The sequence below is a fragment of the Pecten maximus genome, chromosome 13 (assembly GCF_902652985.1).
Source record: "Pecten maximus chromosome 13, xPecMax1.1, whole genome shotgun sequence".
Classification (NCBI taxonomy): domain Eukaryota; kingdom Metazoa; phylum Mollusca; class Bivalvia; order Pectinida; family Pectinidae; genus Pecten; species Pecten maximus.
The window spans coordinates 7,170,557-7,191,888 of NC_047027.1; the positions used below are offsets into that span (position 1 = coordinate 7,170,557).

The window sequence follows — 21,332 nt, forward strand, 5'->3', positions numbered from 1 at the left end:
CTCTCTCTCTCTCTCTCTCTCTCTCTCTCTCAGATTACATGTGGGTATGATATTGTTTTGAATGTGTATGTATGTTTTGTGTGTAAATGCTAGATGTAGTTGGTGTAATCAGTGTGGAGCCTGGTTAATCGTGCCGATGACTCAGTTGATGTGGCAAGAGTTGATATGACCAACATAGAAGCTGGGCCCTTGACAGGATTGATCGGGCTACCAGGAAACTGAATATGTATGTGTGTGTGTGTGGGTGGATGTATGTTTATCAGAATATATATACAAGTACAGGAGTATGTATGGTTTTTTTATGTATTTATCTCCTTGTTTAATTGATGATGATGATGATGATGATGATGATGATGATGATGATGATGATGATGATGTAATGATGAGATTATGGTTACGATGAGCTGATGATGATTAGCATGATGATAAGATTACAATGATGTTGATTATGATGATGATGATGATGATGAAGATGGTGATATTATGACGATGATGATGATGATGATGATGATGAGATTTTTTATGATTACTATGATGATGATGATGAGATTATGATGATGATGATGATGATGATGATGATGATGATGATTAGTATGATGTTGAGTATAATGATAAGATTACAATGATGATGAGTATGATGATGAGATTATGGTTATGATGAGCTGATGATGATTAGCATGATGATAGGATTACAATGATGATGATTATAATGATGAAGATGATGATGAAGATGATGGTATTATGACGATGATGATGATGAGATTTTTGATGATTACTATGATGACGATGATGAGATGACGACGACGACGACGACGACGATGATGATGATGATTAGTATGATGTTGAGTACGATGATAAGATTACAATGATGATGATTATGATGATGATGATTACTATGATGATATTGAGGTTATGATGATGATTAGTATGATGATATTGAGGTTATGATGATGATTAGTATGATACGATTATGATTGCGATGACAGGCAAACCATACCAATTGGAATTGATGTGTGTTTGTGTATGTGTGGTTCTTATATATGTATGTATTAAAAATGTCTTAAAAAATAAAACAAATATAAAAAAAAAAAAATGAAAAAAAAAAAAAAAAAAATGAAAAAAAAAAAAAAAAAAATGAAAAAAAAAAAAAAAAAATGACGTACATGTATTTTTTGTTCTCTTGTTCAGTTCCTGTATAGCTAGGTAGAAAAACAATTCATGTTCAAGCATCTTATTAGAGTCACCTGCACATATATAGAACATTTAGGGAACGCTGAAAGTCACAGGGTCAACGGTATTTACATGAAAAAATACCATTTTATAAACTCTTTGATTAACATTACAAAGGATATACACATAAGACGGGTTAAACATACGATTATCCCTACACTACTGTTAGTGGACAAAATATCAAGGGTCACTTATTATTGTAATATTGTTAAATTACTCCGTGTAAAAAAACCACCATCCATCTCATATATCATATCATTTGTAACGAACCCTGTGTTAGAACTGAGGACAATGGAGTTACAGCCAGTATAATTGTATACTCTATTTATATTGTTAAGCCGTTTTGTTTGGATAGTTTTTCAAGTTATTAGAAAATACATGTACACTGTATGAATTGTCTTCAATTTACTTATAACAATGAAAATTAAATCAAATTGGTATTAATCTTAGTCGTTACTCATTGTTACAATAATTTGGAAATCCCATGAATCATAGGTCTACATACACACATACTATTAGCACGCGTTCACTATTACACACATTTATTGCGTTCCGTTTAATTTATTTGGCTACGTTCCGTAAAATTATTTACCTGACATACCTGTGAAGGCACTGGACATAAATACAGCGTTTCAAATAAAACAAGTAGAATCGCATCACTGATAATTAAAAAAAAGAAATATTCTAATTATACCTAAAATGAAAAAAAATGGCAACATATTAAAACACACATTATAAGCCAACCCGGTCCAGGTGTTTCACCTTGATAAGTTGTGGTCACGTGACACACTTTACACACAGGTGAACGCGGGTGACTAAGATAGTTGAGATATATTTGGCTGGAAGTAGAAACGTTACGTTAAGAGTTTACCCAGATACATTGGAACAACAGAGATGTATCGAACTCTTTTACTTTTCTTAGTGGTGGCCTGGTCAGTGACAGGTAAGTTTAGATATAGGATAAAATTGATGTACATATTTGAAATATTTTTCCTTTGGTGCATGGGTTTCCGGTTTTGTTGTTTATGTTTGAAATGTAGGCCATTAATACCAGAAACTTCATAGTAGCATTCAGCTAGAAATACAGACTCAATATTTGATATTTAATCATTGTATATGTAAGGTGTTTTGTTATCTAAACACGGTATAGAAGGTGTCGCAGCAGGTGTTCGTGGTGGACACAGATAGACTTGGGACGGAAGTCGGGGAGGGTGTAGTTTACCTGTATTATATCGTCAATTTGAGGTAATGTTTCGGCCAAGAATACACGGTGATGCTTTTAAGTGTTGTTGGAAAGAATGTATAAATCTTCAGGTGTTAATTTAAGATAATTATGACCCCTGAGATAGCTGTACACAGATAGATGCCTGGTGAATATATCGAGCACCTAGAGGACTGGTAGCTATATAGACTCATAATAATCTTGTACTGTATAACAAGCTCAAAGCCCAGCCCTATATTGTGCTCAAAGTATGTAAACATTTGGTCTATCAAAATCAACTAATCATCATTTTTATCGCATGATTGACCAGCTGTTACCAGTGATTTTATAACTATATAGTGTAATCAGGTTCGGAAAACCACCACCTTAGTATAATATGCAACCATGCGTATTGTATGCCAATTGGGGTACAGTTTTGTTTCTAAAAATAGCCAAAATCACTTTAAACTTATGTTTTAAAAAATATTTCCCCATTTCACATTTATTTAGTCATGAAGTATCATAACACATTACTGGGGCCGCGGTGGCCGAGTGGTTAAGGTGTCCCGACACTTTATCACTAGCCCTCCACCTCTGGGTTGCGAGTTCCAAACTTACTTGTATGCCAATTGTATGCCAGTTGCCAGGTATACTGACTGTAGGGTGGTTTTTTCTCCGGGTACTCCATGGGCCAGCTTTCCTCCACCTCAAAACCTGGCACATCCTTAAATGACCCTGGCTGTTAATTGGATGTTACAAAATGAACCAAATTAAAACCAATCATAACACAATTTGAGATATACCAAAATTTGATGGAAAACTTCCGGTAGAGTTATCAAGTTAGCTTTCAGTAAAAATCTCAGTGAAATATTATTTACATTTTGTAAATTAATTTGTCTTTATAAATAATATATTTCAAAGTACACTGTTTAATCAATTTTGATTCTTTCATTAACAAATTAATACTCCAACTTCCATTTGATATACGATTTTGTGTATTATACATGAGTTGGTTGTTTTCCGAGAACCTGCAGATATACCTTTGATTTTCTTTAATTGGCTGTGACAGTCAGAAGTCATACGATTGTGACGTTAGAATAATATCGACAAAGATATAATGTCATAAAGAGGAGAAGGGTTAAAAAATGGCTGTATCCATTTGATTATGTTCTCTACTTTTTGACTTAAACATAAGTTTTTCTGAGTAATGTGATAAAAAGTATCACAGGTTGTTTTTTTCATGTATATATAAAAATTAATGAAACTGATCATCTTGGAATAAGCTTTCATTTTTGCCCACCAAGGCTTGAAAAAGTAAAACCTTAAAAACTGCAATGTTTCATAAAGTCTTTAAAAAAAACTCATATGCATTAAGATCCTATATCTAGCGTCACGCATCATAAAATGAACAAATAATTGGTCATAAAATATCATATACAAAGAGTTATAAAAACATATTTAGTTGTTAACTTAAAAGGCACTTATGTGCATCATGTGTAAATTCAGTGTGCATTGGATATGGGGTTATAATTGTCCTGAAATATGTAAATACACGTAATGTTATTATGTAAAACTTATGCCCGTACATGTACATATGTCATGAAGCTATTGTGTACTTAACCTGGTTCAGATCTCGGAAAGTTAAGACTCTCTCCCTTTGCAAAGAAAATTATCTACCTGTGTATTTTCTAATATTAACTTTGCCCCAATAAAAACATCAAAATCAGATTCATAACTTATCCTCTTTCAGACTTAAATTTTTATCTTGGTCCTGTGAGAAGAAAAATACTTTTTGTCTGTCTCTTGTTTTGATTATTTGTCATGTTACACATACATTTACAGACCTTAATTGGCTCCTGTAGGAACTAAGGAATGATGAGATTTAATTGTTGTCAATATGATATGGACAGAATCACAAATAATGGTTAAAATGTCACCAGGTTTCCAAGTCTGTCGGGAATTTATTATTACCAGCGAGTATAAACAACAAAATAAAATGTTTGAAATTACAAAACTGATTTAGAATTGATTGTTTCAGTATATGGCCAATTACCTGAAATCGTGGGTGAGATTTTCCCTGAAGTGAAACCTAAAGGAAGTACAGGATACCTTAACTGTACAGTCGTAAACAAACAGGATGGTCAGAAGGTAAGTCAGCAGTTATCTCCCCTAATTCTAAGTCAGGAGTTATCTCGCCTAACTCTAAATCTGGACAGTTGTAAACAACAGGATGGTCAGAAGGTAAGTCAGGAGTTATCTCCCTGAACACTTTAAACTGTAATGTCATAATAAACAAACAGGATGGTCAGAAGGTAATTATAAGTCAGGAGTTATCTCCCCTAACTCTAAAACTGTACAGTTGTAGTAAACAAACAGGATGGTCAGAAGGTAATTAAGTCAGGAGTTATCTCCCCTAATTCTAAGTCAGGAGTTATCTCCCCTAACTCCAAAACTGTACAGTGGTATACAAACAGGAGAAACAAGAAATCAGGGCTGGAATCGATTCAAAACGAGAACGTTAACTTTATGAAATATGGCAGACAAAGGGCAATAACTGCTATGGGCACTTATGTTTCATGTTGATCTCCGAGATAACTCGCCCAAACTTCCATTATACTAGACCCTCCATTAAACTAGACCCTCGTACCACCACCCCCGTTATATCGCCAAAATCGGCACTGGACAAAAGGTCGCGGTGTAACAGAGGATGACTGTATATATTTCTCTTTTCATCCTCTGAATTTTAGTGAATGAATATTTCATTTTGATCATGAAGAAAATCTACTGAACTGTCTCTATACTGAGTACATTATTTTTGACCATTTTGGGAAGTTATTTGTTCATTTGTTGGTATTAATAATTAGAAAAACAATGTATTTGTTTACTGTGGCTGCTTTTTTTTCTGCATTTTTGTGACAACCAGTGTATATACTGTCAGTGATTTGGTATCGTCATGGTGATCATCTTACAAATCTAAATATATTATTTAAAGTATTTTCCCACTTTGTTGACAGGTGTGTTGGCAGAAGGGGAAGATGGAAGGTATTGACACATTTGACATCAGCGAAGATGATCGTATCCTTGTGGCAAACAACATTGCTCAGGGTGAGAGGGAGGACTCCGGAGAACCCAAGTATGAGATCATAGTGACGGTAAGTCTCAAGGTCAAATGGGTCAGAGCTAATTGTCACTATAAATTGAAATTAAGTTTCCATACTATGACCATGCAAGGGTTAATCTAGGATTAAGAGAATGCTACCCATTACGAAATTTAGGGGAAATGAAGGGCTACAGTTTCTTTAGATATAATTCTGTAAGCTTTAACATTAACAGGTATTCTTTGCTATAATTCTTACATATACAAAGATGTATATATATTTCATCGAAAATTTGGGGGATTTCTCCTGTTTTGAAGAATTTTTCCCAGTTTTATGGGAATTTTTCTTGATGGGGAATTTGCTTTTATTAAACAAGGGAAAACACTATCAGTGGGGAATGATACCTAATTTTTGTAGTAAAATTAATCTAGATTAACCTCTGGTGACTGAAATTATACCCAGTGATGATTAATTAGGTAAAAGTCACATATTCGTAGAATTAATGTAGAATTTGACTTAAATAGCCACAATATTCAACATCAAGATTCCTATAGTACTATGTATCGTGAGTATAGCATATACCAGCTAGGATTTGAAACAGGATTCTGACCTGGACAGGATGATGACCAAATAAAGAAGGGCAGGATGTTTGCCAAAGAAATATTAGAGCGTTATGTGTGGTTTAAAGTAGACCGACCCTTCTGTGACGTCACAGACATGAGTCCGGCGATCCGGGCCCTTGGATTATAGTCACGAATAGTTACATCTGGTTTAATTTTCAAGTCAGCTGGGAGATAAATGTTTAGGCCTACAGCAGGATGCGGTCAAGAGGTAAAGGGGTCAGTTTTGTAAAACTAAAAGACTAGGTAAGGCTTATGCTTTCAATGAAGTGAGAACATAAATTAAAGATGGTCCATTGAAAACAAGGACAGCGCCGATGTATCACATAATGTGCCAATGTGTGACGACCATATAACGTTAGTTACAGTCTCGGCGGAGACAATTTATATCAAGTCAGGAAGAGGTTAGCACATCTCCAATTTATGGCAATGTAGAACAAGAGGACACTTAAGCTTCATGGCGCACGGGCCGACGCATAGTGGAGTTGGGGACTTTGGCCGATGCTCTAAAAGCATGTGCACTTTGCGGCAACCAACAATTACTTCAGTATGTACTCCATCTGTCAGATTGTATATTGTTAGGGGAACGTAATTTCGGCCTTGCGCACTTTACATGTGATATATTGTTATTCAGAATGCGAGGTAGTCAACCATATTCCAACAGCGAGTAGACACAGATCAGAAAAAGGAGGAAACGCATGGGACGTAAACACAAAACTTGCAACATGGCCGAAATGGGAAACAACTATATTTTTATATGGTCTTATGTGCGCCGAGACTCGAGGCTACACATGTAGTTTAAATGAAAATAAATTGCAGAAGTTAAACCCTGTTTACCCGCCAAATGGCAAATAAATGCCCTTAAAATCCAGAACAATGACATTAAGCTCGCTGGTTATTTTAGTTTGATAGCTACTTCAATGTCATCAGTAGACCTACATTTGTATAACTCACGCGGACAGGTACTGGAATGATACAGTATGAATATCGTTTATAATCAGCTAGGTACGGTAAATCCGAAACATATGCAGTCTACAACTAATATCAGTCATGCAATGACACTAAGCGCGGAAGCTATGAGTCTTGTATCACCACAAATACTACATTATCGCATAGGTTGGAACGCTCAACACTCGACACTCTAGCAACTGTTTAGCGCTGCAAATGAAGCGTTCTGGCATTCTGTGTCACCGATACGCTTCGTTTGACATGGCGTATTAGAAGCAAGCGTCTGAAGGACCGTTAGTGTAATGTTCTAATTTTCATCCGGAAAAGAGGAAAATATCCGGAAAATGTTAATTGCGTTTGGGAAATCAAACAAAAAAAAATCTTTTAGAAAAAAAGAAAGTACCAGTAACATAGATTACAATATAATTTATGAAAGAAAATGGTAAAGATTTAACAAAAAAATTCATCAATCTCAGATTCCAAAATAACTGCTCTAATTTGGTAATTTGAGCCATACTTGAAGCAAAAGTTTTGGGGTACCAGCAAAGTAAACGGCCATAGTGTGAAAAGTAATATGGTGAGGTGTTATTTTTCTTTTTTTTTCTTAAAGCATACATATGAAATTTTTAATTAAGCAAAAAAAGGGGGTCATTTTTCTGTTCATTTTTTCAGGAAAAAAATAAACATGCATTTTTTTAAATCAATTTTTCACTAAAAATAACAGGTTTTTCGTATAAAAATAGCAATATTTTGTTAACCACCCAAATAATCTTCTCTTGTTTTGATAATTATGAATGATATTGCTCATACTGATGATATAAATAGGATATAAACTTCTTTTTATGCTTGAGGTGAATATTATTGGGGAAAGATAAAATCTACCAAAATCCTTAAAAATATGGTTCAGCTATAATTAATACGTATCTTTATGTGGCCCTGGTAGTAAAATGAACATGGTGACATATGTTTTTTATGTGCTTTTTGTGATAAGAGCATAATTAACATTGAAATAAAAATAAAATTAAGGAGATCTATTAGAGGAAACCCGAAGGGTCGGTCTACCTTAAAAAATAATTTTGCATCATTTTCGTCAGTTTGTTTACCGTAATTTAATGTTTCAGAATCTTGGACTGCGTATAAGATACACACTTATTGTACGAGTTCTCTCCGACGAGGATTCTGGGTTCTACACATGCTTCATACGTCAACAGAATCAGAACTGGCAAACATGGCCAAGCAAACTCGGGGAACTCATGGTTCAAGGTGAGGTCATAGATCATAGTTCAATGGTTCAAGGTGAGAAGTCATAGTTTAATGATTCAAGGTGAGGTCATAGTTCAATGGTTCAAGGTGAGAGTTCATAGTTATATGATTCAAGGTGAGGTCATAGTTCAGTGGATCAAGGTGAGAAGTCATAGTTATATGATTCAAGGTGAGGTCATAGTTCAGTGGATCAAGGTGAGAGGTCATAGTTATATAAAACAACATCTCCTCAAATTACACTATGCAAGGTAAGACATTATGTGCCATGTGGAAATTGTGGGGGATCTGATCCTCGCCGGTTAGACTGGCGAGTAACCATTTGGACAGGTTGGACAATCGAGTAACCTTTTAGTAACTTTTGGTAATTGATTAAACGTTTTTTTCTGACAGTGGCCCCAAGTATGTCTGTGACTATGGAGAGCGTGTACGAGAGACAAATCGGCGGAAACATCACCCTTACATGTCTCACCTTTGGCAACCCAGCACCTAACATTACGTGGAAGAGAGAAGACGGAAAATACCTCCCCGATGACAAATCACAGTCATGGGTTTGTTAGCTTGAATTATTTTTATTGTGTAAATCATGGCTGTTTTAGTAAAATGTTTGACACATACCGTATTTGACCTAATAAGGGCGCCCCTACCTATTTTCAAGGAAATAAATCTTTGACTGAGTGTCAAAATGGTGTTCAAAAGTAATAATTCTTGTGAAATGTTTTGCTACTTTATGTGTTCAATTTTCTTCAGCAAATTAAGTAACTGGAACACAAGTTTTCGCCACATTTTGTGTATTCCTACAGGCTACAGATGACATGTCAGTGCAAAGAGCACCCGAAACTAAACACACATACAAATAATAACTTACCACCTTTATTTGAAGATAAAGTAAATGACTTCATTCTTGTTGATAAATTACTTTTGTTCAGAACAGAAAGCTAGTAAAATACATTGTAAATCAATTATTATGTCAAAAAAACGATGTCTGGTATGATCTGGGAAATCACCTGTGTCTATAAATAGAACACAAAAGAGTTCCATTTGAACATAAATGGTGGAACACACCTTCTCTGGTCTAAAGTTCAGCTGGCATGGTTTACAAGTTTACAGGAATATTCAAGTGATATTTAAGCTTAATATATGATAATGAATAGATATCTTCATCTGGAATATATTTATGACTGAATATTTTACTGTTTCCACAGCCTTGGGTATTCTGCTATAAGGTATAGTCTGTTTCATAAAACTTCAGAATAACTGATCTTAATAAGGGCGCCCCCACTAGTACTGTCAATTACCCGTGCCCTGCACCCTTATTAGGTCAAATACGGTATGTATAATTTAATTTAGTAAGTCTTGATTAATAATGAAGTTATTTATATGGTATCACATCTTGTCCAATTTTGGCCTTCACAATGACAGGAAAAACTGTCTAATTTAAAGATTCGGTAATTTTTAGGTCACCTGAGACAAAGTATATATAGAGAAATCACATTTTTGACTTTTATTTGTTTTATTTCTATTGGAATTCATTCTAATTTGGTAAACATTGTCAGCATGGGATGACAGTTTGATGGCATACACATGTTGGCCCTTTTTACCCCCAGGGGCTGATGGGTGGGGCTAAAAAGGGCCAAATTGACTGAAATTTCAAAAATCTTCTCAAGACCGAAATAAGGTAGAATCAAATACTCTTCATAGTTGGAAGGGTCTTAAGGTGCTTTACTTAAATTGTGAATTTCATGACCCTGGCCTGGGGTCACAAGTTTGCCGCTGGGGATGGGTTAAATTTTACTATAGTTTATATAGGGAAATTACATTTTTGACTGATTTGTTTGATTTCTATTGGAATTCATTCTAACTTGGTTAACATTTTCAGCATGGGATGAAAGTTTGATAATATGCATATGTTGGCCCTGATTGACCCCTAGGGGCTGATAGGCGGGGCCAAAAAGGGTCAATTAAATTAACTGAAATATTTCAAATCTCAGGTGACCGTTAAGGCCCATGGGCCTCTTGTTTGGATAAGGATATTTAAGTCTTGGATTCAAGGTTTATATCACTTTGTATTGAGATTCATCAACATTTTTTTCCAAAAAAGGAGTCGAGAAAATGTAACTGAGTCTTAAAATGCCACTGTAAGATGGTAAGGTCACATCACTTGCTTTTAACCACCGGGAATGGAGTTCGATTACATGATCCCTGATCAGACGTGTTAAGGTATCGGGTCACATGATCCCTGATCAGATGTGACAAGGTATCGGGTCACATGATCCCTGATCGGACGTGACAAGGTATCGGGTCACATGATCCCTGATCGGACGTGACAAGGTATCGGGTCACATGATCCCTGATCGGACGTGACAAGGTATCGGGTCACATGATCCCAGATCAGACATGACAAGGTATCGGGTCACATGATCCCTGATCGGACGTGACAAGGTATCGGGTCACATGATCCCTGATCAGACGTGACAAGGTATCGGGTCACATGATCCCTGATCAGACGTGACAAGGTATCGGGTCACATGATCCCTGATCAGACGTGACAAGGTATCGGGTCACATGATCCCAGATCAGACGTGACAAGGTCATAAAACCTACCACCTGAGTGTTGACCTAAGGAACTCTGGGTCAGTCTCCTACGACCCTTGTGTACTTCCATCATGGCTAACAATGATGCTAAATACTGGTGTACATTTTTGACTCGTTTAATAATTGTTATGAGATAGTAATGTTTATTTCAACTTTTATTCTAACAACTTATTTTTCATTTCTGCCATTGTATTCCACTTTACAGGGTGCTGATCTGAAACTTATCAATCTTAAAAAGAAAGACCGTGGAAACTACATTTGTGTAGCAGACAATTCTGTGAGACCCCCAGCACGATTTACAGTTGAAGTGAAAATATTTTACTCTCCCACCTGTTTTGCCGTTCAGAACACAGTTGGACAGGCTCAAAACCGACGATTCAATGCCAAACTGGAGTGTATTGTGGAAGGTTTGTATTAGATAATCTGTTATTGACTCTGATAACACAAGCAACAGATGCTGATAACATAAACAATTGACTCGAGTAACACTAACTCTCTACAAGAAGCATGATTTAGAATGAGAACAACACTTACATGTATTAGGTAATGTAATACATAATATATTATGATATATAATGAATTAAAAAATAGGTTTAGTCGTTGACTTTGTTGTTGCTAGGTTACCCAACTCCTAGCATGCACTGGGAGAAGCTACAAAATGGCGAGCGATACCAGATCAGTGATGGAGACGACTACAGTACAGAGAAATTGTCGTCAACTGAGAATATGATATCTGATACGTGGTACACCCTGCTGGTGAAGAACGTCCAGGCCAATGACTATACAGAGTACTACTGTGTCGCCACCAATAGGTTCGGAAGAAACGAAACAACCATCCGTCTCTTCGGTAAGTCTGTTACACATTGTAGTAATTGTTTGATAGACAAATCACATTTTTCTCAATAGGATAAGTCTGGTCAGAGTTTCACGAATGTTTACTTTTACTTTAATCCTGATATGAGACAGTCAAGTGAAGAGAATTATTGCAGCTGTGGCGAGTCACTGCCATCAAAAACTTAAGTAAGAAGTTTGTTAAAGTGGAGAGAAATAGACCTGAGTGAACTATAATGATAATTGATGATATATGAATGTTAATTTTGACTTCGACAGAGTTCTTGTGACCATCGTTTATCTTTCTAACAAAGCACATTTTTGTAATTCAAAATCAGCAAAATCTGGAAGATTTATAGAGGAAAAATATTAATTTGTACAGTGCCAGGGTTATTGCCACTTGTGAAAACTTTAAACCCAGCATCCAATGTCCCTCACCAGCTCATAAATTCAGCAGCCAATGTCCCTGACACCAGCCTATAAATCCAGTAGCAATGTCCCTCACCAGCCCATAAATCCATTACCAATGTCCCTCACCAGCCTATAAATCCAGTACCAATGTCCCTCACCAGCCTATAAATCCAGTACCAATGTCCCTCACCAGCCTATAAACCCAGTACCAATGTCCCTCACCAGCCCATAAATCCAGTACCAATGTCCCTCACGAGCTGCCCATAAATCCAGTACCAATGTCCCTCACGAGCTGCCCATAAATCCAGTACCAATGTCCCTCATGATCACCAGCCCATAAATCCAGTACCAATGTCCCTCACCAGCCCATAAATCCAGTACCAATGTCCCTGACCAGCCCATAAATCCAGTACCAATGTCCCTCACCAGCCCATAAATCCAGTACCAATGTCCCTCACCAGCCCATAAATCCAGTACCAATGTCCCTCACCAGCCCATAAATCCAGTACCAATGTCCCTCACCAGCCCATAAATCCAGTACCAATGTCCCTCACGAGCTGCCCATAAATCCAGTACCAATGTCCCTCACCAGCCCATAAACCCAGTACCAATGTCCCTCACCAGCCCATAAATCCAGTACCAATGTCCCTCACCAGCCCATAAATCCAGTACCAATGTCCCTCACCAGCCAATAAATCCAGTACCAATGTCCCTCACCAGCTAATAAATCCAGCATCCAATGTCCCTCACCAGCCCACTATATAGATACATGCAAAAAACAGCCATACAACATTTACTTGTAGATAGACTCTGCTTTGACTCTCTGTTGATTCTACTTGTTGGTTTTTTCAGTTTATGAGTGTAAAATTAATTTCATTTTTTTTCATAATTTTTGGCTTAAATTACTAAATTAAACAAAAAAAAAGAAAAGAAAATAGCCAAGAAAATACACTAATGTATATAAATTTTTAACACCTGAAAAATTTAATTTCATTTACTTTGTAATTTTGGAATTAACACGGGATGTTCGTATCTAAAATATATTTTCTCTTCTGTAATTATTCAACACAAAGTCACAAGTATGATATTTATATTGTAGTAAATAGATTTATGATTTCAGTTTTACACTCAAAAGCTGATAAATTGATAATTTAGTGATGCTTATCTCACCTGTGATAAAGGTAGTGAAAATTTTATTATAAATAAAATCTTCAAAGTGTATTTAATGGGTTTCAAATGAAGTGACTCTCACTCCAGGAGATTTATCTGGTACTCATCAGAATAAGATTAACTGTAACGTTTGTACTTCACTACTGAAGCTATAAATCACTGGTGAGATCGGTAGATTAGTACTCAGCTATAACCTTTCTGTAAACTTAGTGCAATCTTATAGTAAACTTTGACCTTGATGTAGCCATTTATGTGAACTTTGAGTAACCTCTGACCTTAGTATAACCATTGTGCTAACTTTTAGTAGCCTTTGATCTTAGTATAACTTTTGTGCAAACTTTGAGTAACCTTTGACTTTTATATATTCATTTTGTAAATTTTGAGTAACCTTTGACCTTAGTGTAACCATATTGTGCTAACTTTGAGTAACCTTTGACCTCAGTATAACCTTTGTGTAAATTTTGAGTAACCTTTGACCTTTTGTGTAATTTTTGAGTAACATTTTGAGCTTTATGTAACCTTTATGTAATTTTTAGTAACATTTTGAGCTTTATGTAACCTTTATGTAATTTTTAGTAACATTTTGAACTTTATGTAACCTTTATGTAATTTTTAGTAACATTTTGAGCTTTATGTAACCTTTATGTAATTTTTAGTAACATTTTGAGCTTTATGTAACCTTTTGTGTATTACAGAAACAATGGAATGTCAAGGACCCAACTGCCAATCTATCAAGACTGGCGGGTCCCAAGCTTTGTGTGCCTGTACACTGACCCTCATATCAACACTCATCTCTGTCTTATTCCTCCGTTTCCTCAATTATTGATGCTTTGGACTTACCTCCCCTTGCACTGCCTTTGGATCGCTACATATGCCAGTACTACCTTAATTATATGTTAAAGAATGTCAATATCTTTAATTTGAGGTCCAACACTTGCTTATAACATGTAGTCAGTTTCTTTATAAGGCTGATGGCGATACCAAATTTACGTATGTAGATGTCTAGTGGACATTTAAGACATGTAGACGCTAATTACCATAGAGGTGAAGGGTACCATTTCGTGTTCGCTATCTCATATATCAAGTGCAGGAAATATTTCTTTAATTTTAATATTGTACTATTAAAATAAAAAACATGAGGGTTTTAAGTCAAATATAAACATAGCAAAATAAAATCCAAAGTTTATGTTCAGGAATTTTAAATTCACATTGTCAAAATTGAAAATGGCTGCCTTGACAAGGGAAGTAACTTGAATCCAAAGGTACCCCTTTCCTCGATTATATATTTACAGAAATAACTTACCATACTTATCTGCTTTTAAATGTTTGCTTATTCAGGTAATATATTGTGGTACACCTGTAACTTCTCTAAACACCTACATGTTGACACCTGTTTGTTTATCTGTGTGTCTATTTATAGCCATCCCCTATCAAGTGTTTGTACACTTAAATATCTACCTATCTATTTTCTTACTGCAATATTTACCTGTAGACACCCAAACACCTATCTACAGACATGTGCTATTATATATGTGCTTACCTATATATACACAATGTAGACATCGGCTAGAAGACAATTTCTTATTTCGTATCAATCACAGGCTGTCTGTTAGATGTATGGAAGAGTCTTATTGGGGTATAACAGGGAGGGTGTGTCCAGGGGTCCTTCATCTATGACTGATAGTTTATAAAATCTGTATAAACAGGTTTGGTACGTTTGTGTTTTCCAGAGACTATGGACTGCCAGGGACCGAACTGTCCGTCCATCAGCCCGGGCGGGGCAAGTGGTGTCAGTGCATGCGTACTCACATTGTTCCTGGCTTTCTTCATCCTTCATGTCTTCAAATACTGATCACTCATACAAACACATACACAGCATAATAGAGAGATAGAGAGATGGTAGGAGGTTATTATAGACATTAGCCGAGACTAAACTCTTCTTAACCACTAAAACAACAGGAGAAAAACTCCTAACAATCCTCCAGTAGCTCTCTATAGGGGATGATCGAGATCAAAACATTATTTGATGACGTGATCGGTAGCGTGACGTCACCGGTTTAATGTAAAAACTCTGACTATGCTATTCCATGTACCTCAGAAAGAGACCATTGGGAGTGAAATTTTACATGAAAACTTACGTTGCTACTAAAGTCCATTTGAATGTAAATATAACTTAGGAATATTTTATGGAATGGTCTTACGGGCCTATAACACACAAGTTGTAGATATTTTATCAAATGTTGTTACGGGCCTATAACACACAAGTTGTAGATATTTTATCAAATGGTGTTATGGGCCTATAACACACAAGTTGTAGATATTTTATTTAATGGTGTTACGGGCCTATAACACACAAGTAGATATTTTATCAAATGGTGTTACGGGCCTATTACACACAAGTTGTAGATATTTTATCCAATGGTGTTACGGGCCTATAACACACAAGTTGTAGATATTTTATCCAATGGTGTTACGGGCCTATAACACACAAGTTGTAGATATTTTATTTAATGGTGTTACGGGCCTATAACAACATTGTTAGTAGGTTATGCAACATTGTTAGTAGGTTATGTTGCATGGCAAGCTAATAAAAAAAACATTTCTAGGCTTAATTTAGTTTGTTAATTGTAACAATGTGTGATCCAGGACTTCAACATTTTCTGAAACTTAAATTTAAAAAGAAATCAATTACTTTCTTTATGCACACATCCTTCCTGCACACACACACAATCACGCACACACATACACAGATACAATACATTGTCCATAAGTATACACAATACATACTTTACAATGATATATAGACTCCCATTATTACTTATTGTAAAGGTAGACACCATTATAAGTAGTGTATGAGAACATTTAATTAAGTCAGAGGGTGCTGGTTGTAAGATCAGCCGACTCCACTATAGGTAAAATTATATTACCGATGAGAGGATAGTTCTGCCCTCAGGAGTGACCAGGGGCCAGAGGTCAGAGGTCATCACAGGAAGGACATGTTATTAAATGTTGATAAACAACACCAGTAAATATAGTAACAAAACATCCGATTGGACGGTATCTTACAACACCAGTAAATATTGTAACATAACATCCGATTGGACGGTCTGTTATTGTCTAAAGGCGTGTACTGAGAATAGTTATACAGTCATCAGATGGTCTGCCACATATAATGTTGTGATATCAATTTTAGTCAAATATGATGTAAATAGTAAACTCCATTTATATATACTGTAGAATCGGATGTGAATATATACTGTAAAGTCAGATATTTTCGTGGGTGGCAAATTTCGTGGTTATAAACATTTCGTTAAATATTTATGGCATCTGCAAAATCGATTTAAATCCCCTTTATAGACGTAAATAAGTCATTGTAAATCTTGTAATATATAGTAAGTTGTCACCAGATGAGTGTCGTGGATGTACAGAACATCCAGCCCACCATAAACTTAAAGCGAAAATAAAACCACCATGAAAATGAACGATTTTACAGGAACTATACTGTTTTTGATCACGTGATTTATATTTTGTAATATGTTGTCAATGTTACTTAAAAAGATTACATGTTCGTTAAATGACTCCTAAGGATCCAGAACAATCGGTGATTGGTGATATGCGTTAATCAAACCTTACATTGACACGTGTTAATCAAACCTTACATTGACACGTGTTAATCAAACCTTACATTTATATCTGTCAATGTTTGTGATGTCCCCGTCTTCCTTATATATTCTGTGTAATAACGATCTTTTGAATCCAAGATCCTGATTTTACAGAATGTACACATCCGATTAGATTTCAAGTAACTTGGGCTGTGTTCATGAGCGCCTTAATTGCTTTGATTGAATCGGTTACTGTTTCGTACCCAGATTTAATATGTATTCACAATGTAGGTATGAAGTATATGTTTTACATTCCCAACTTTATTGTACAAAATGTATATATACGATATTTCTCACGAGAACAGATTATTTGAGAACTGTTTGTAGATATATCATGATTTCATAGTTAAGTTTACTATCGTTTGGACTAGGAAAAAACTGACAAAGGGAATCTTTATGGGGTTACATTTCATCAATCCAAAGAAACTTATGTCGCGAGAACACTAGAAGATCATTTATCAGGGTGAAACGCCGAGCGGTTAACATCCTGACTCGCTACTGTTTTGAAGGGGAGTATTCCCAGAATTCCTCTGGTATGTTCGTCTATGTTTTCTCTTCTTTAGAAATATTTTAACCGGTCGTGTGATTATATTAGAGACAGCTGGTAAATGATGTTTTTTTTATCATATAGGCCTTAAGCATTGATATCATAGTGTGTATACCTCCTAACATTACTGATTTTTTAACACGGTAGATACATCATTTTTTGTACCCTGTCGCAGTGACGTCATATGAGCATAACAATTATAATCAGGCTGATGTAAAATGTTACATATTTTATGAAATTAGTTTTAACAGTATATCGCTATTACAACATTTTTATCAATATTCCCATTTAAAATAACATTTGTACCTAGTAGAACATCTTCCCTTTTGAAGGATTATTTCTTTTGTTCTTTTCACGTCATCCATTTCTGTAAATTCTAAACAAACACACTATTACCCGGACCATTCCCAGACCTAATCAGCATATCGTGCGCAGAGGAAACGAAGGGAAGCCATTAATAGAAAGAATGTAACGCTGTCAAAAATTACTTTGTATTTTTCTGTGGTCATAATAATAATGACATATTTTAATTATAATGTGCTTTTAATTTCATTATATGAGATGTAACAGATTTTATGAGTATCTCGTTGACCGTGTTCAGAATGCTTTCACGCGCGTCAATCCGAGCCAACAAGCGTGATTAATATAAGTTGATGCAACTTGTTTCACAATTGTTTTAAATAAATTAAATTTGCATTCTGAATATGCTGTTGTTAAATACAACGTTTAAAGGGAGGTAACCTAAGTAAAGAGGAAGGGAGATCGCTACAATCAAACATTGTAGGCACAATCTTACCGACAGAATCTTCGCACTAGTTTTTTTTTTTTTTTTTTTTAGATGTAAATGTTATATTTCAATGACCTCAGAAATACTTCCAGATTTTTAAATTTTACTTTCTTGGCGCATGTCCTGATACTTATTATTGTTTATCTTTTATCTATGTATATCTATTCAATTTTGTTTCCGTTACTGATGCTTAAATGTTAAGGAATGATGATATATTGTGAGAAGGAAAGAGAGATATACGTTATTTTTACTTATGTTCATTTCATATCCGATTGACTTTCCTTTGATCTGAGGTAGTATTTTACCAAAATCCTCAGGTTCTTCAATGATATGTAATATCATGCTATTTTTATGAAAATGTTTATCACGCGCAGATGGAAGAAACTTCTTTACCTTGTACAACACGTGACCTGGAGTACGATCTATAATAAGACATTGGGCTTTAATTCTACATATTGTCAATCTTTAATGACGTTTTTTTTTCATTAACATTCATTTATAATTTCGTAGCGCCGAATGTTTTAAAGAAATCGGCTTTCTGACATTTGATTTAATTATTTTGATTTAAAATCCATAATTAAAGTTTCAAGAAAAAAATTCTTTTACCTCATTGTGGTGCAATATAATGGGACTACTTACTAGTATATAACTGAGTATATCTTTTGACCTTGTGTGAAGTAAAAACCGAAATAAGGAGCTGTAATACACTACCTTACGTGAGTTAGTTCATGCTGACAAGTTTGTATATAAGATTGTAGATCATCTCATCTCCAGCTCAGACTCGTGTATATATGATTGTATAGTTAGGATTAGTTTAATGGTTTTCATTCTATCTTTAATGTTTCGTTATGTTAACGAGACGGTATAACACATTGGGCTTCTGCCCTCCTCCTCCCAGATGTCTTTTCTTCAGTTTATTTTCTTTCGGCTTATTTCTAATGTTTAAGAAATCTTTTCCCAAGAAAAACACACAAGTGTTATCATCTTATTTTAATCATTATCTGTAACTTTTATCTTACTTAACATTTCGATTCTCCCCTTTCTCTTGTGATAAATTAGAGCAATACGTGTTTCTATTATTGACGTCACAAACAAGGTGTCAGTATTGTACCCAGTACTACCTAACGTAAGTGGTGATATTTTAATCTGAAATGTAAACTTTCAATTTAAGGACTGGTAAAGTTGGATGGTTTCCTACATCAACATAAAACACAAATAAGGGCACAAGTGATATTATTTTACGTATTGTCCGACTTTAACTTCTAGTTGTTTTGTTCTGGTTCTGTCGTATTTCTACTACCTGACGTCAGCGTTGACCAGGTAATATTTCTTACCAGATGTGCTACCTTACGTCATATACAGGACGTCAGCGTTGGCCAGGTAATATTTTCTTACCAGCTGTACTATTGACGTAAGTTTGACCAGTTACGTGCTTTCTGTACGTTTCAGTCTAAGGACAGGGGATGTTGGAGTGTTTTCTACAGCAATATTAAGTACTGTTGAACTGCTATTTCTATGTCTACAATGTCGTTCATACTAAACCATCACTGTAAATACATATCATTGTAACTATCCTGTATGTGTAATAAAGCCAATGTTTAATCACGTGTTTAGCGGGACGATCATCTGTAAATAATCTGATTACGTTGCCATATTTTTTACCTGTACATTCCAATACTTTTAAATAAAAATGATATATTACATACCATATATTGTTTTGTTCTTAACTTGTGTTGAAGTGTTACTGGAAACGACATATCGTAATAAGCACCATTTATTTTGTTTGAGTACAAAATTTGCTAAATACCTCCAGAAAGGCCATTGATTGTTGGGACCATCTAACAAAAGTAAGATATCATGTATAGCATCAATATTGATATTCTTACAGTAAATTGGGGACGGAAAAACACCCAACATAAGGGAGGGGTTGGATCGGGTGGTCATGATGGAATGAACCGATAATGGATCAAGATAGTGTTGATTTACCTCCCCTTCTAAAATTTAAAACAACTTTCCACGACTTCTTGATGTTTACTATTTTGGCCCCTAGAGAGACCTAGAACGATGAAACAACATACGGTGTTTAGTACGAAACAGCTGTATGGTGTCCACACCATCACATACGAGTCATAGAAGGACGGAACGGCTGTATGGCGTCCACACCATCACACACGAGTCATAGAAGGACGGAACGGCTGTATGGCGTCCACACCGTCACATACGAGTCATAGAAGGACGGAACGGCTGTATGGCGTCCACACCATCACATACGAGTCATAGAAGGACGGAACGGCTGTATGGCGTCTATACCGTCACATACGAGTCATAGAAGGACGGAACGGCTGTATGGCGTCCACACCATCACACACGAGTCATAGAAGGACGGAACGGCTGTATGGCGTCCACACCATCACATACGAGTCATAGAAGGACGGAACGGCTGTATGGCGTCCACACCATCACATACGAGTCATAGAAGGGCGGAACGGCTGTATGGCGTCCACACCATCACATACGAGTCATAGAAGGACGGAACGGCTGTATGGCGTCCACACCATCACATACGAGTCATAGAAGGGCGGAACGGCTGTATGGCGTCCACACCATCACATACGAGTCATAGAAGGGCGGAACGGCTGTATGGCGTCCACACCATCACATACGAGTCATAGAAGGACGGAACGGCTGTATGGCGTCCACACCATCACATACGAGTCATAGAACTGAACGGCTGTGTGTTTGAGTTCTATGTATCTGTTACAAAACTCGCATTTAAAGTTCCTATTCACATTTGTGTGTCTTGTCAAACCGTCGAAGGAAGAAACACCATGAATACATCAATTCAAAATTTATTTCATAGAGTAGAGACATGCAGAGTACATTGTTATACCATTTACACGGATGACATTTGTATACGGTTACTGCTTCACGGCGCACTGGGAATAACGTAACAATTTAGCAGGCACAATGTA

General features: G+C 35.9%; 1 protein-coding gene across 3 annotated transcripts; it reads left to right on the forward strand.

Annotated features, from left to right (window-relative positions):
• Nucleotides 1–2,021: 2,021 nt before the first annotated feature.
• Nucleotides 2,022–20,068, forward strand: LOC117340179 (lachesin-like). 3 transcript variants are annotated; one of them, XM_033901941.1, is made up of 8 exons: nucleotides 2,022–2,173; nucleotides 4,470–4,579; nucleotides 5,446–5,583; nucleotides 8,219–8,360; nucleotides 8,751–8,908; nucleotides 11,158–11,359; nucleotides 11,572–11,799; nucleotides 15,095–20,068. In XM_033901941.1, exons 1-8 carry the CDS (start codon nucleotides 2,125–2,127, stop codon nucleotides 15,214–15,216), a joined length of 1,149 nt encoding a protein of 382 aa, XP_033757832.1. In that variant the 5' UTR covers nucleotides 2,022–2,124; the 3' UTR covers nucleotides 15,217–20,068. The 3 variants fall into 3 exon arrangements, with proteins under 3 accessions (XP_033757832.1, XP_033757830.1, XP_033757833.1); XM_033901939.1 differs by having other exon boundaries at nucleotides 14,060–15,213; XM_033901942.1 differs by lacking the exons at nucleotides 2,022–2,173; nucleotides 4,470–4,579 and adding an exon at nucleotides 4,799–4,819 and having other exon boundaries at nucleotides 14,060–15,213.
• The last annotated feature ends 1,264 nt before the right edge of the window (nucleotides 20,069–21,332 follow it).